Source organism: Phoca vitulina, unplaced genomic scaffold (assembly GCF_004348235.1).
Source record: "Phoca vitulina isolate PV1807 unplaced genomic scaffold, GSC_HSeal_1.0 scaffold4, whole genome shotgun sequence".
Classification (NCBI taxonomy): domain Eukaryota; kingdom Metazoa; phylum Chordata; class Mammalia; order Carnivora; family Phocidae; genus Phoca; species Phoca vitulina.
In genome coordinates, this window is record NW_022589707.1 from 77,566,379 (window position 1) to 77,582,086 (window position 15,708).

Here is a 15,708-nt window from a genome sequence, read left to right on the forward strand (position 1 = left end):
TGAGGAGAAAAGGTTGAAAACGGCGCAAAAAGGTTTAAACCAAGAAAAGTTTGAAAAGGCATGAATGCTGACAAGTGTTTGGGCAAGGCAGAGACGAGCTAGTGGCAGAGGGACCCACCGTGGGAGGGAGAGAGCGCAGACACGGGGTTGCCAGTGGAAGGGAAGGCAAAGATGCTGGGGACAGGAAGAGAATCAGAACAGAGCTGGGAAATGTTCAAAGATTCACTCGTGGGCAACTGTAGAACATGACCGACCTTACAATCACAAAAATGGGGGTGAAGGCGAAGGAGAAGGCTGCTGGTTTTGGTGAAAGGCAATGACGTACTTTTAAATGTGTTTTTGTCATAGAGACATTTGCTCTACACTGTGCTCGGGCCAGAGGAATGAAAATCAACCCCTTTCTCTCTAGCAGTTTTCTTCCCTTTTTCAAATAGATGAAACAAAAGTGCATGGCATGAGTCAGAAAGCTGCACTTCTTGGCCTATTTCTAAATTTCAAGTGCTTAAGTTTTCACCTGAAAGTCCAACATGAAAAATTTACAGAATCCTCAAAGACCCCATTCTAAAAAGGAAAAAAAAAAAAAAAGACCATTTCCATTTTTGTAAACTTTCTGTTCTTCCCTCTGGGTAACTAGCACATTAATTTTTCTCTTTAAAAGCTAGTTTTCCCCGATGGCATGAAGTACAATTGATTTCGAGGGTAATTATTGTGAAATCCAAGATTTGTGTGTGTGTGTGTGCTTTAGAAACTAAATTATAGAAGTGAAACGTGAGGCGTATGCGCATCCAATCAACTACAGTAATTCTGATGTGTATTCTTCTGAGACTCAATATCAGGTCTTGGCCAGCGGCGTGTGAAGAGGACAGGCTCCTCTTCCTCTGTGTTTCTGAAACTGGTGATGCAAGCGCTCCCGCCCTTTTCTGAGAACACAGAACAGAACGCCTGACTCAGGCAGGCAGCTGCGGCTCTTAAAACAGCGCGGCCCCACACGCGTCCCTGCTGGGGTGAGCGCCGCCGCCGACATGAAGCCAGCCAGCTGCTGCTGGCTGAGCTCGGCTGTCCTTGCTGCTTACGGCTTGTTGGTTGTGGCAAACAATGAAACGGAAGAAATTAAAGATGAAACGGCCAGGGATGCCTGCCCGGTGCGACTAGAAAGCAGAGGGAGATGCGAGGAGGGCGGCCAATGCCCCTACCAGGTGAGCCTGCCCCCGTTGACGATTCAGCTCCCCAGGCAGTTCGGCAGGATCGAGGAGGTGTTCAAGGAAGTCCAGAACCTCAAGGAAATGGTAAATAGCCTGAAGAAATCTTGCCAGGACTGCAAATTGCAAGCTGACGACAGCCGGGACCCGGGCAGAAATGGACTGCTGTCACCTAGCCCGGGATCCCAGGGAGAAGCCGATGACAACAGAGTTCGAGAATTAGAGAGTGAGGTGAACAAGCTGTCCTCTGACCTAAAGAATGCAAAGGAGGAGATCGACTTGCTTCAGGGTCGCCTGGAGAAGCTCAATCTTGTAAATATGAACAACATAGAAAATTATGTTGATAGCAAAGTGGCAAATCTAACTTCGGTTGTCAATAGTTTGGATGGCAAGTGTTCGTCTAAGTGTCCCATCCAAGAACAAATACAGTCACGTCCAGGTATGTACAATGTATTCTTATCAGTTGTTCCTGACTATTATACAGCGAGATAGTATCTGTAAACCTTAACCTGAGCCAATAAGTTAAATAGATGACAGAGGAAATAAATAAGCCTTTTAGTCATCAAGGTAGTACAGGAAAAGCTAATATCTTTGCAAATGTGGCCACAGAACTTATATAAGACTTAATTACAAAAATCATAATTAGTTCTGTATCCTGTGAAAGCACTTCCAATTTCAAAGAGCTTAGTTGCTAATGCCAGAGCTACACACAAACTGGAACAGAGAGATATTAGTTCCTAATGTTTCAGTGCATTTAACTTATCTCTTCACTGAAATGTTTGGAAACAATAGAGATAAGGCAATATTTCCAGTTATGCTTTGTTCATTGGGAATCAGGTTTCCTGTGGTTGGCTGACTGCTCCTTCTCATGTGGCCACAAGGAATCTTTGAAAGATTTTTGCTTATCTACAGTTGGTAATCCCAAATACCTAGTGAAAACAGGAGATTTTATAGATGGAATAAAAGCATCTATATGGCTTCATGTGTGTGCAGAACTTTTTGCTTCGAGTGGCCCAAAAACATTTTAAGGGGAGAGTTTTGGCATACCAGAAGACCACAGACTTAACTACTACTACTTAACTTAACTACTTAACTACTACCACGATACCCACAACCTTCTAGCTGTGGCACTGCTTCCTCCAAATGCTGCCTTTCGACCTGAGTTCCCAGGACACTGCTCCTGATGGTCTTGCTACACTTTGGAAAGCCATCTCTGCATTAGGACCTCCACTTACCATGAGTGTGAGGTTGGAGGGATATGATGCCTGGGACAGAGGGCACATTCATTTGGAACAAGTACCTCATGCGTGCTCCATCCCTAGGGGATCTGCCAGGGATCTGAAGGCAGGCAGGGCTTTCGAGGACCACTGTTGCTAATCCTCCTGGCAGCCTGTGTCTGAATGTGTCCTGCACTGCAAGGCAGAGGCTCACGTCTCAGTGCCATCTCTGGGCACATGTTAGATTTGGCGCTGCATGGCAACTCGTAATGACATGCACAGTTTCCTACCATCTATCTTTGTACTAAAAGTTTGGGGGAAATATTGGAATGCTGTGAGTTCTAAACACACATGAATAGATTTTTTGTGCCTCTGAGCAGCTCGTATTAAATCTACCTTATCTGGCCCAGATCTTTATAAGAAATATTTGAGAGTAAATATCTGTATTTGATTCCTGCAGAACCATGTTAACTGATTATTATACTTGCCCTGGACATAACCACCTGTTGTTTCTTTCTAGAAACCAAACATATGAAACACTGGCGAAATACTTTCCAGATAATAAATTCAGAATAAGAATACTGGTATATTATTTTAAAAAATCTTTTTTTTTTTACTTGATCTTCTTTATTTAGTTGTCAAGCGAGGAAAACAAATGTGAATTTATGATCAATTCTGTATGTTAGAATTTTAACACATCATTTGGAACATATCCTATAAAACTTTATGAGAGAGGAGGGTATCGGCCCCTTGAGGTGAAAGGATATAGAAACTTGTGCTTTTTCTGTATACGTGGAATGCAGTTCAGGGGAGTTGGAAGCATCTGTCCTTTAGGACCAAGGAATGTAGTAGTTACAAGAACAACCTTTACAGCCAGCCAGATCTCAGTATGGGTCCTGGCTCTGCCACTTAATGCTTCTGTGAACTTGGGCAAGCCACTGATTCTCTTTGAGCCTAAATATCCTCACCTACAGATTGGAAGTAATACCTACATCATAAGGTCAATGTGCAGAGTTAAGTGCGAAAATGTTAAGTCTTTGGCAGAATGCCTAGAACACATAAGTAGCACTCACTAAATATTAACTAACTTGCTAAAACTACTTTATTGATGGGGGTCTCGTTGTTGTTCGTTGTGAACATTATCACTATGATTACCAACCAAGTCACGTTGGAGAGCCTTGTCTGCTTTTATAGCACCAAGTTCTTATTCTGAGGCCTTAATAAACATTTGCTAAACAGGCTCAAGTGAGTTTTGCAGAGCAGGGTTTCATTAACACCTTCGACTGAATTATCAAACTACTTTTGTAAATACAAAGAATTTTTAAGATGCATAGTTTTTATGAACAGAATCCGATGTCTTTCTCTTCGTCCCCCTTCAGTTCAACATCTGATATATAAAGATTGCTCTGACTACTACACAATAGGCAAAAGAAGCAGTGAGATCTACAGAGTTACACCGGATCCCAAAAATAGTAGCTTCGAAGTTTTCTGTGACATGGAGACCATGGGGGGAGGCTGGACAGTGCTGCAGGCCCGTGTCGACGGAAGCATCAACTTCACCAGAATGTGGCGAGACTACAAAGTAGGCTTTGGAAACCTCAGAAGAGAATTTTGGCTGGGGAACGATAAAATTCATCTTCTGACCAAGAGTAAGGAAATGATTCTAAGAATAGATCTTGAAGACTTCAACGGTGTCAAACTCTATGCCTTGTATGATCAGTTTTATGTGGCCAGTGAGTTTCTCAGATACCGCTTACACATCGGCAACTATAATGGCACCGCTGGAGATGCCCTACATTTCAGTAAACATTACAACCATGATCTGAAGTTCTTCACCACCCCAGACAGGGACAATGATCGATATCCCTCTGGGAACTGTGGGCTCTATTACAGTTCAGGCTGGTGGTTTGATGCATGTCTTTCTGCAAACTTAAATGGCAAATATTATCACCAAAAATACAGAGGTGTCCGTAATGGGATTTTCTGGGGCACCTGGCCTGGGATAAGTGAGGCACAGCCTGGTGGCTACAAGTCCTCCTTCAAGGAGGCCAAAATGATGATTAGACCCAAGCGCTTTAAGCCATGAATCACTCATGCTCCTTCCTCTGAGTATTCATTACCTAATAGGGCAATTAATTCCTTTAGCACTTTGGAATATGTTTCATACTCCTTTTCTATGACTACAAATTTATCTCTAAGCAGTGGGTTCTTATGCTACACAGCATTTGAAATAAAGCTGAAAAAATACACATTTTAGAGGAGTTCTTTGTTGCTGTTATACTGTTATCCAAATGAATACTTGCAAAGCAAGTGGGATTTTATTGAGAATTACACAAGTAGATTTATGATTTTCTTAATTTCTATAATTGAAAAGTTTTCTATTTACTTGTATTACTCACTATAATTATGAAATCATTGTTTATTTAGCAAGCTGGATTTTTACACAAGTAATCTGAATTTTTATTGTGACTTAAATACAGTTAATGGTAGATCACTCTTTTCAGGCTGTCCTCAGTTATTGGGTATTTCTTTGTCTCTGAATACCCTAATCCTCATTCTGAGATAAACTTTCTCAATTTATGGCATTTACTTTGGTTCAGGAAGACCCTACAGCATTTTAGTTCTCAGATGAAGGGAAATATATAGAATTAAACCTGTTCAGGTACTATTTGTGAAATGTAAAACATCTGTCATTTAAAATATTTTAAAAGTGATAGCATAATGTCACTCCTAAAAGCATTCAGAAAATTCAGCCTTAAAGACCATGGTTTAAAGGTAGTTAATTCACAGTTAATAACTCTTTAGGTGTTGCATGGTGAAAACTGCTTTAATATAAAAATTAGCTTCCTTTGCTCTGTATGCACAATAGTTTTTAATTTAAGATTGCTCACTACTGTGTGTGACTACTAGTAGGCTTTCTTTTGGAAGGATAGGTGTGGGTGGGGAATAAAGCATTTATTTATAGACTAGAATACTCTGAAGGCCAAAGCATTTATATCCAAAGCAATAATTTCATTAAGTGATTCACTTCATAGAAAGCTAACTTTTATAGGACATATGAATTTTGAAATATATAGTAGTTCAAATATTATGTATTTCAATCCTCACTGGTGTATTGCTTATTTTTTTAAAGATTTAAATACAGGTGTTTATTTTTTTAACCAAATTAAAATATCTGACACTTTTATAATTCACTAATTTTGGAGTGTGGGTATCATTTTTAAAAGATTATAAAAAGTAGTGTGTTAAATTTCATCGCTGTAAAAAGGGATCATTTCAGAGAGAACAGTAGTATTCTGTTGAACATTTAAAAAAATACTCTAGAATAAAATTTGAATAAAATAATGTGAGCCATAGAAATATATTTAATCTTTAATTTCTAGTTTGTTTCTATTACAGTAACCAAGTTTTCAAAATAAACTCATAAAGATGCAACTTTACTCCTTTGAAAATGATTAAGGAGGATAGTTGCTTTAGGTAACAAATTAACTTTTTCAAATATTGCCCTTTATAGAAAATTCTAACCAAAAAGAAGCAACATATTCTTTAAAAAAATATATGACATACAAAGTTCTCAGGTACACATGATAAGAATTAGGTTATTATGAACACTATTAAAATGTTAAAGCAAGAGAAATGCAGATAGAATTATGATGACCAAAATGTAAAATATCATTATAGATTTCAAAGGCTTCATATCTACTCAATAGTTTAATAGATGTAAATGTAACTGATTTACTCTTCATTCCTCTCTCTTTTCTCTTAAAAAAAGATTACGAAGATTTCGATATACAATGTATTTATTTCAGATAAGAGGATTTTCATTTACTATATGTAATTATTAATATATGTGTAGGTTTCAGTAAATTTCTGTGATCAAAAATGGACTCATCAGGCAGGATCTTATCCCATCAAACTTCTATTTCTCACACAATGAAAAAAAGAAAAAAAATGGACTCTTCACAAAATAACAGTTCTAAAGAAAAATAGCTCATATAGTGAGTGTCCACTGACTTAATGGGAACGAGGTATCATTTCAGGAGATTTGGCAAATAACTTATTAATCCATGTAAATATTCAAAAGCTTGTCCTTTTATCTTTCTACCTTATGTCAAAGGATCAAATTTTATTTTCAATTATACTTTTATGGTACTTTTCTAATAAAAATTTCTGTGACATAGAAATTTCTTTTTGAAATCATTTCATGTCATTTATAAAATATATTTTATACTTTGATCATCTTTAACATGTTGATGGAAATAGATTATATCTGAGAGTCTTTTGCCTTAACTATTCACTAATATATGCTAATGTTCATAAATGTGGATTGATTATTAACAAATATTTCAGTCTTGGTTCCATTTTAAAGGCTAATATTTGTTATCTTAATTAAGACTTTATTTCTAAGCTTTATCATTCTTTGAAAATGTTGACTAAAATTAGTCCTTAGAAATTCCAAGTGAAACTAATTCACTCATTGCTGAAAAGAAAGATCAAATTTTTCTTATAAGCAGTAATGTTTCAAATGAACTAATGACGCATCTGTCCAGTAAAATAAAGAGCTTAAATATATGAAGCATGAAAGATATCCTAGTAACAAAATTTGTTGGTCCTTATTTTTGATGTCTGCTCAAGGAAAGGTTTTAAAAGTTAAAGTAATGGATAATGTCATCATGATAAGCTTTTGTTTAGAATTCTTATTTTCTTTTATGTATAAATAGGTTTATGTCTTTAACAACCCTGTAAAATAAAAGATTTAATCTTCACCTCTGTTTATTTCTGCAATGTGGAACCTTAAATATTACTGTTTATAAAATAATATTTAAAATTTTACTCTTGTCTGAAAAGTTGCATAGTGTTTACCTAATTAGACTTTACCTTTGACTCTATAAAGATTTTAATGAGTTCTATTTCGTTAACAGGAAGACAGAGGCAAATACAGGAACACCATTATCTTATTTCCCTCCAGAATACTGTTGACACATTGGAAATAAAAAAGTTTCAGTTTCCTTTTGCAGCATTCAGCTCCATCTTTTTCCATCATTAATGTTGCTCCTTTGGCTCAGCCCCTTTCAACTCCTTTGGATAATGCAAACGCTTTCTCAGAGTAACCCATGCCCCCAGTTTCAATCTGTTCCAAAACACCCTCCATTTCACTGTCAGAGGGACTATTCAGAAATACAGTTCTGATCGTATTATTCCAGCAACCCCTCATTTCCTATTGTATAAAAATCCAGCAAATAAGCCCCTTCGTGGATTGGTCTCTGCCACCCCTTTCACTATCCTTTTCTGCCACCACGCATGCTCCTGCCATACCGAATTCCTTGTTCTCAAACAATCCCCACGTTCTCTGAGTTTTTCGCTATTTTGTGTATACTGTTCCCTTGGTCTAGATAGAATGCCATCCTCAACCCCTGCTGAGTTTTGTCTTATCACTCATGAATCAGAGCAGGGACTCAGGAGCTGGATTTGCTAGATTTGAATTTCAGCTCCACCCTTTGTAAGCTGTGTGATCACAAGCAAAGTCACTTAATCTCACTGTTCCTTGGTTCTTTCAGTTACAAAATGGATAACAGTAGAATCTGCCTGGGGGAAAAAAAAGAATCTGCCTGATAGTTATTGAGAGGATTAAATGAGATAACATATATGAAACACCTAGAATGTGTGTGTGTGTGTGTGTGTGTGTGTGTGTGTGTGTGTGTGTATCATCATCATCCTAAATAGTTATCTCCCTTGGGCAGTCTGTTCTGATAACATTAGGAGGGGGTTGGTACCTCTCAGGTCCTATACCATCCTATATATTCCTTATTATACATTACATTATTCAACAAGGGTTCTACCTTGAAATCAATCTCTTTGGCTAGGATGTAGAGCCAATTTGAGATAGTGTTGTTCTTCAAAATGGTTCATGAGTATGTTACCATAGATAAAGAGCTGCAGTGTGAAGAAGCTGGAGTTATAACTGGGGAAGGGGCAGATACCGTCAAATCGGAGGATTTGGGAGATTGTGAATACAGGTGAATACAGGTGAGCAGGGGTTGAAGCCGGCGGGGGGGGGGGGGGGGGGGGGCAAGAGAGGATCAGATATGCTATGGATTGGGTACGTACACTAGCAAGCCTTTAGAAGGGGTTCTGGGAACATGCCTCTGGACACATGTCATGCGGACGCACACGGCGGTACCAGAGCAGACAGCGATTGGTCTACCTGACTGTGTTCCTAAAGAAAAAAGATTTTTTTTCATCCTTCTTACACCATATTGTAATTTTGAAATTAATTTTAACCATACAAAATGCATGAATGCTTTAATTTAAAAAAATTGCAGTTAAAAAAAAAATAAAAAAAATAAAAAATAAAAAAATTGCAGTTAGACTAATTACCCTTTGCAAACCCCCTTCAGTTCCAATCTTCTCCCTCTCCCCAGAGGTAACAGGCAGAGATGGCTGAATCCAAACTCATTTCATTCTGGGTCTTGCCAAAATGCAGTGTCTACTGAGTCATATCTGTGCCAGGTTTCTTTTGTTTATTGATTGGGAGGAGTTGGAAGTGAGAATAGAAATGAGGAAAATGGAGTTTACTTTGGAGAATTCAGTCCCCTGAACTCCCAAATGTGATTGAGCCTCCTTTGCTCCTTGAAGCGGCCCCTCCCTCCCCCACATTGAGAAGGCTCGTCTTTGCTGGAAGACAGTGTTGCTTTCTTTTCTGAGGGAGAGATCTTAATTGTCCCTTAGGCTCCTTCATGCCACTCCTTGGCCTCTCCAGACCTGTAACCACGGCGTGCTCTCACGTCAATTATGAAGTCAAATTGGAGGAGAAGCCTTTTCACAAATTTGCTAATTTTTATCAGTAGAAAGCTGGGGAAGACATGTGGAGACAGATTCTGAGGTTGCTTGACTAAGGAAGGAAAAACAGTCTTTCAGATGTGACTGAATCTACTGATACGGGTATATTTACCAGAAGTTCTGGCTTCAGTGGGCTAGCTGGAGCAGATGTGTTCAGTTCTAATAGTTTGCTTGATTAGTTGACACAAACCCAGTTTTGACAGCAGCTCACGCAACTAAAATTAAGAAGCCAGAAATGCCTTGGAACTAAAGGACTTACAGAGATAGAAATCTTGGAGTGGATTCAGGCGTAATTCATTCAAAAAGTATTTACTGAGTGTATACTATGTGCCAGACGGTCTTCGAGAAAGCCAGAGATACATCAGTTACCAAAGACCCTATTCTGCAGTGTGGAAACCTTAAATATTACTGTTTGTAAAATAATATTTATATATTTACTCTTGTCTGAAAAGTTGCAGAGGAACTTTGTATCTTATCAGAGGAAATGAATAACAATATATAAGAAATGCCATAAAAAATTCAATGGGGCGAAGGAGATAAGGAGTATGACAGGAAGGATGCTACTTTACATAGGCAGTCTGGGGAGACAACCCTGAGGAGGTGACCTTTGAACAGAGTCTTAAAGATATGAGAGAATGAGCCAGGCGGACAGCTGGGAGAAGATACCCAGGCAAAGGGAGCCTCAGGTGCAAAGGTGCTTAGCATGTTTTAGGGTCAGCAAGGAGGCCAGTGTAGGAAAAACAGACGGTCTAGGGTGGAGGGGGTTTAGAAGATGAGATCAGAGAGAACTTGGGGGGTTGGGGTTAAGTAAGGGGTGGGGTGGCGACTGCCAGACCATTTAGACCTTATAAGTCATGGTAAGAATTCTGCCTTTTACCCTGAGTAGGTAAAAGCCCTAAGGGTTTTGATCAGAAGAGGTACACAATCTCATCCTGTTTTAAAAGGATCACTCTTGTTTAGTGGAGAATACACCGCTGGGAGACATGATTGAAGCATGAACACTAGTCTGACAGTGTTTGCAATGATCTTGGAGAGAGATGTGCACCACGGTGCTTGCAGTGAAGTGGATCCTTAAGGTAAAGCGGACAAACTTTGCTGATCAAAGATCGGGGTGGACGGTGACAAGATCAGAGGTATCACAAGGACAGGATTTTGGCCTGAGCACCTGTGAGGGATGGAGCTGCTGTTAATTGAGGTGAAGGCTGCATGAAGAGCCTGTCCGGAAAGTGTAGCAGGGGTGGGGTGAGGGGGTGGTGGCCAGCAGTTTTGAACATTCTAAGTTCAGATATTGATAATACATCAAGTGGATGGCATTTGGATATTAGCATGCTGTTCAGAGAAGACATCTAGGGTTCAGAAATACATTTCTAGGGGCACCTGGGTGGCTCAGTCGGTTAAGTGTCTGCCTTTGGCTCAGGTCACAATCCCGGGGTCCTGGGCTCGAGCCCCACGTCGCTTCTCCCTCTGCCTCCCTCCCTGGCTTGTGCTCTCTCTCTCTCTCTTTCTCTCAAACAAATAAATAAATTTTTTTTTAAAGAGGAAAGAAATACATTTCTATATTCAGGAATACTAGAATGTGGACAGTCATGCATCTATGGGCCTAGATGAGATAACCTAGTAAATAAGTGTCCATGGAGCCACGCCTTCCAGGGAAGACGAGCTGGAAATAGGGAGCAACCAGCACAATTGCAGCCCATCCACCCTGTAACTGTCATTTCAGAGGTCACACAGATGCTGCCTTATGGAGCGAAAGGACATTTATTCCCGCTGCAGCAGCTGTCTCTAGAATATTCTAGACTTAGATGTGCTTTTCCTTGCTTCTGCCAGCACCACTATTTTGATGAGTTACTAGATGTCTTAAAAGCGGTTCTGGCAGTCTAGACATGGTATTCCAGAAATCACTGCTTGTGACTTAGTCACTTCACCGTGAAGGGAGGAGGCAATGATCTATGGAAGCCTCAGATACTGCATCTTCTGGGAGGCAGCGCCGTGTGAGTTTGGAGTGTTGTCGTGTAGGATACTGTGTGTTGTTGTTGTTGTTTTAGAGATTTATTTATTTATTAGAGAGAGAGAGAGCACGCGTGTGAGCTGGGGAGGGGCAGAGAGAACTTCTCTGTCAGTTCAGCAGCCTACCGTCCCCATGTCCATACTTAATTCTGCCTCTGCACTTTTGCTCACCTAAAGTCTCAGGGGTAAACCAAAATTAAAACCATGATCTAACTAATTCATGATCAGCATCTTCCTAGACATCACAAGGAACCTCAAAAAGATCTGTATTATTTTATTAGTGATTTTCAGAAGGAAACCTACACTATGCCTCTGAGGATAAAAACTCTTCTTTTGAAATTCCCTCCCAAAAATCATATTTATAAACAGCCTTACATTTAGCCTTAGCCTCTTAAGATAACTGATATTACATTTGTATTTATTATTTTAATAGAACTATGTATCATTTGCCTACTGTATGTATAGCATGATGCTATATGCTTACCAAGTATTTTGGATATGATTTTTTCCAAATAATAACTATACAAACTGTCAAAATTTGAGTTTAATCTCTAGCATTCGAGGCTTTCTTAAGTAATTAAGGATGACACTATTGAAGATGAATTGTTTCCCTATTACAAAAGGCCTCATGCAAAGGTTCATCTTATCTGGGACCATTCAGAATCTGAAAACTTGTTCAGTTTCTGTCTCTGGAAATCAGTTTTCTCATCTTCTGCAGGAAACAAATAGCTTGTGCTAATGTTGTGAAAGTTTATCAAAGAAGGGTCCACAAAACTACTTGTTTACATTTATTTCCCATCCAGTAATGATAGTATCACATTTTTTTTTTTTTTTAGTTAATTAAGTAACCTGTTTTAGTTTTTGTTTCTAGATTCTTGCTTCTGAATACTAATAATGATAAGTAGCTGTTACTTGCTGAGTGCCAGTCATGTGCTGGACACGTTCCTTGGGGCATTTCCAATGTTCTCTCTGCTGTGATTAATGCTGCAATAGGGAGGTTATGTTTTACACTCACTAAAGTCTTCCCTGAAAAACAAACAATAAACAAACAAACCTCTGTTCCCTGCAAACTGTTTATCATGTGTGGACCATTACCCCTTTTTAGCTTTCCTGGCTTTCTCATGAAATGGGCTAATTTTCCATGACAAATTACCTATGGCGATTCCAAGCTAAAGTTCACACAGAAGAAAATCTCAGGGGACATCTGGGTGACTCAGTTAAGTGTCTGCCTTTGGTTCAGGTCCTGATCCCAGGGTCCTGGGATGGAGTCCCACATCGGGCTCCCTGCTCAGCGGGGAGACTGCTTCTCCCTCTGCCTGCCATACCCCCTGCTTGTGCTCTCTCTCTGACAAATAAATAAATAAAATCTTAAAAAAAAAAAAAAAAAAGTAAATCTCAGTATCACCGCTGCTCTGGCTTTCTGTATGAATTTTTTAAGTGGAAAATGATTCCAGTTAAATCTCAATTTAAGGTGAGGCAAATTTTTTTGTATCTTCTAAAACAATTACATAATATTCTGCTGACAGGAGATATTTTAAAAATTAATACATTTTCAAGTGTGTTAATGTCCCTACTTAACCTAGGAGTTAAGAATTATTTTCTTCCTGCAGCTAAGTCAGAATTTGTAACAACTCTGACAGAGAAGGCCAAACAAGTATTCTATCTCTCCAAACACTATTTTACTTCCATGGTTACAGTGAAAACATTATGCTTAAGTACAAAGCACTTTGTAAGTTCCTTGGAAGCCATATATCTTGATGAAGTCCCCAAAGTTCATTTTTGCTTGTTTCCCTTGCCTTTAGAGACATGTCTTGAAAGAGGTCGCTGTGGCCAATGTTGAAGAGGTTACTGCCTATGTTCTCCTCTAGGATTTTGATGGATTCCTGTCTCACATTTAGGTCTTTCATCCATTTTGAGTTTTATCTTCATGTATGGTGTAAGAAAGTGGTCCAGTTTCATTCTTCTGCATGTTGCTGTCCAATTTTCCCAGCATCATTTATTGAAGAGACTGTCTTTTTTCCATTGGACATTCTTTCCTGATTTGTCGAAGATTAGTTGACCACAGAGTTGAGGGTCCATTTCTGGGCTCTCTGTTCTGTTCCATTGATCTATGTGTCTGTTTTTGTGCCAATACCATGCTGTCTTGATCACAGCTTTGTAATAGAGCTTGAAGTCAGGCATTGTGATGCCCTCAGCTTTGGTTTTCTTTTTCAACAATCCTCTGGTGATTTGGGGTCTTTTCTGGTTCCATACAAATTTTAGGATTGTTTGTTCCAGCTCTGTGAAAAAAGTTGATGGTATTTTGATAGGGAATGCATTGAAAGTGTAGATTGCTCTGGGCAGCATAGACACTTTCACAATGTTTATTCTTCCAATCCATGAGCATGGAATGTTTTTCCATCTCTTTGTGGAAGCCAGAAGATTTCTCATGTAAATGCCAAAGTTCTTAATTTCATTTATTATATAAAATGATTCTTTAAAAATGTAAATATCACTTACAAATGAATGGTTTTAGTGATGGTGACTTTTTATTTATGTCTTATATTCAGGTAAAAACGTTGTCTTTATCTGATCAAGTCAACGATTACAAATCTAGAGAGGTTCTGATACCATGAGTAGCTATGCAAGATGGACAGGAAGACTGATGTTTGTGTGATGAATATGGAGTTGGGGTTTCACATGCTGAACTACTAGAGTAGAGCTTCTCAAGCTGTGTCCCTGAGGTTCTGCAGACATATCTCATGAATGCCAAAGGAAGCCGGGTGGGAAGAAACCAGGAGAATGTGTGATGCATGAAACAGAGTTCACCTAGAATAGTTGTGCTTTCATTTTATATCTTGGGGATCCACCTTAAGTTTCACTTAAAGAAGAGGTTTTGTTTCCAAAAAAATATTTGAAAATCATTGCCTCCCTATTGCATATTCCTTGGGGGGCTCAGCCAGCAAAAATAAAACTAGAATAGATGCATGATGATTCTAACTTGGTGTGAAATTTCTAACTTTAGACATTTAAATCTCTGAGGTTTTAGGTGGACTTGATGTGGTTAAATTCATTCAGAAACTCAGAAGAAATTTCTCCTCTTTAAGTTCACTTTGTAAAATGGTGATTCAGTAGTGTGATTTTTTTTGGTGGAAGGCTTTACTAATTACTATGCACATGCATTCTTTTGAAAATGGCATGGCTACACACACGATGGTAAGCTAACCAAGAGTTTGCAGGGAATATCAAGACGAATAGCATAGGCATCCTGCTTTCAAAGTTCCTAAAGCTACTATAGTTTAGTTTAAAAAACAGGACAGAAAAGAGTAAGTGGCATAAGGTACAAGCAGTATGCAGGAAACGCAACAGCAGCAACAGTGATCTCCCTTGGTCGGGAAGTGGGATGCTTCAAGAAAAAGGCAGGCTCTGAGCGGTGCTTGCAAGATGAGCAGAATACTGAAGCACAGAAATGTGAAGGAGAGCACTTTCGGGCTGGGTTCAGGAGGAGCAAAGGCGTCAGTGGGTTGGAAAATCCGGAGCTAGTTCGGAAAACAATAATGGGTCTAATTTGGCCAGAGCATGGGGTCTGTGGCCGGGGTCAGTAGCAAAAAGAAGAGAGGAATGGTGGAGACTGTAAAGGGACTTGCCTGTAAGGTGAAAGAGGTGACGATCTTGGGCAAGAAAATCTAAGGGAAGGAAAAATTCAAATTTAAGTATCTATTATCTCCCCTGCCACCTACTGATTGCTCAGTTCTGTGTCTGGGTCTGAGGTGATGGTGGGATACTGTGTGGGAAGGAAAATTGGAAGGAACTCGGAAGACCGTTTTACAAAATAATGAAATGGTCAAGATGTCAAAGAGAAGATGAGCAGAGATACGGGGCGGGGGGGGGAACCAGCTTGGGGGTGGGAAAACAGTTTCTGGAGGAGTTTTTAAAGAGGGGCTAAGAGGCATGTGAGAGAGGCATCTGCTGCGATAAGGAATTTTCGGAAGTTTCGTTGCATGATGTGCTGTAGAGCTCCCTCCTCTGTTCCTGAAGGAACCTTCAGGATAATCAAATTGCTTTCCAAGGCTTTCTGGAGGCAGTTCTGTTTCCTTTTGGCTGTGCTGGGATGGATTTTTAGGTGGGAGAAAGCTCAGTTTTATTCAATTCACAAAGTATCTGTACAGAGCGTGGGGTTTCCCCGTGGTGCTGGGGGTGACAGGAGACGTGAAGGGGAGCGCACGGGGGACCTTCCCCTCTGTGCCCACCACATCTAAATCTGTTTTACCTACTGTGCTTGCTATAAGATTCCCACTGGAAAAAAGTGATAGAAGCAGTTTAAAAACAGGGTGAAAACCACCATGGTAGACACTGAGGTACCCCTGAAGGATAATAAGCTGAGAAGTGTACTCTTAGTGTAAAATGGGATTCAGAGAACTGGAATTTCTTGCTCAGGGCTGTGCGGCCAGTACATGAGGAGCTAG

The 15,708-nt window shown here is 39.5% G+C and overlaps 2 protein-coding genes across 2 annotated transcripts in view; one reads left to right on the forward strand and one right to left on the reverse strand.

Moving 5' to 3' along the window:
* CCDC146 (coiled-coil domain containing 146) overlaps window positions 1-15,708 on the reverse strand; it is a 117,488-nt gene that overhangs the window by 70,110 nt on the left and 31,670 nt on the right. The window lies entirely within an intron of this gene.
* On the forward strand, window positions 864-7,482 carry FGL2 (fibrinogen like 2). The gene is made up of 2 exons (XM_032402306.1): window positions 864-1,638; window positions 3,796-7,482. Exons 1-2 carry the CDS (start codon window positions 1,023-1,025, stop codon window positions 4,500-4,502), a joined length of 1,323 nt encoding a protein of 440 aa, XP_032258197.1. The 5' UTR covers window positions 864-1,022; the 3' UTR covers window positions 4,503-7,482.

Coding starts and splice junctions, on each gene's coding strand:
- FGL2 (XM_032402306.1), top strand. CDS start 1,023: ATGAAGCCAGCCAGCTGCTGCTGGCTGAGCTCGGCTGTCCTTGCTGCT. Junction 1,639..3,795: donor ACAAATACAGTCACGTCCAG/GTATGTACAATG, acceptor GTCCCCCTTCAG/TTCAACATCTGATATATAAA.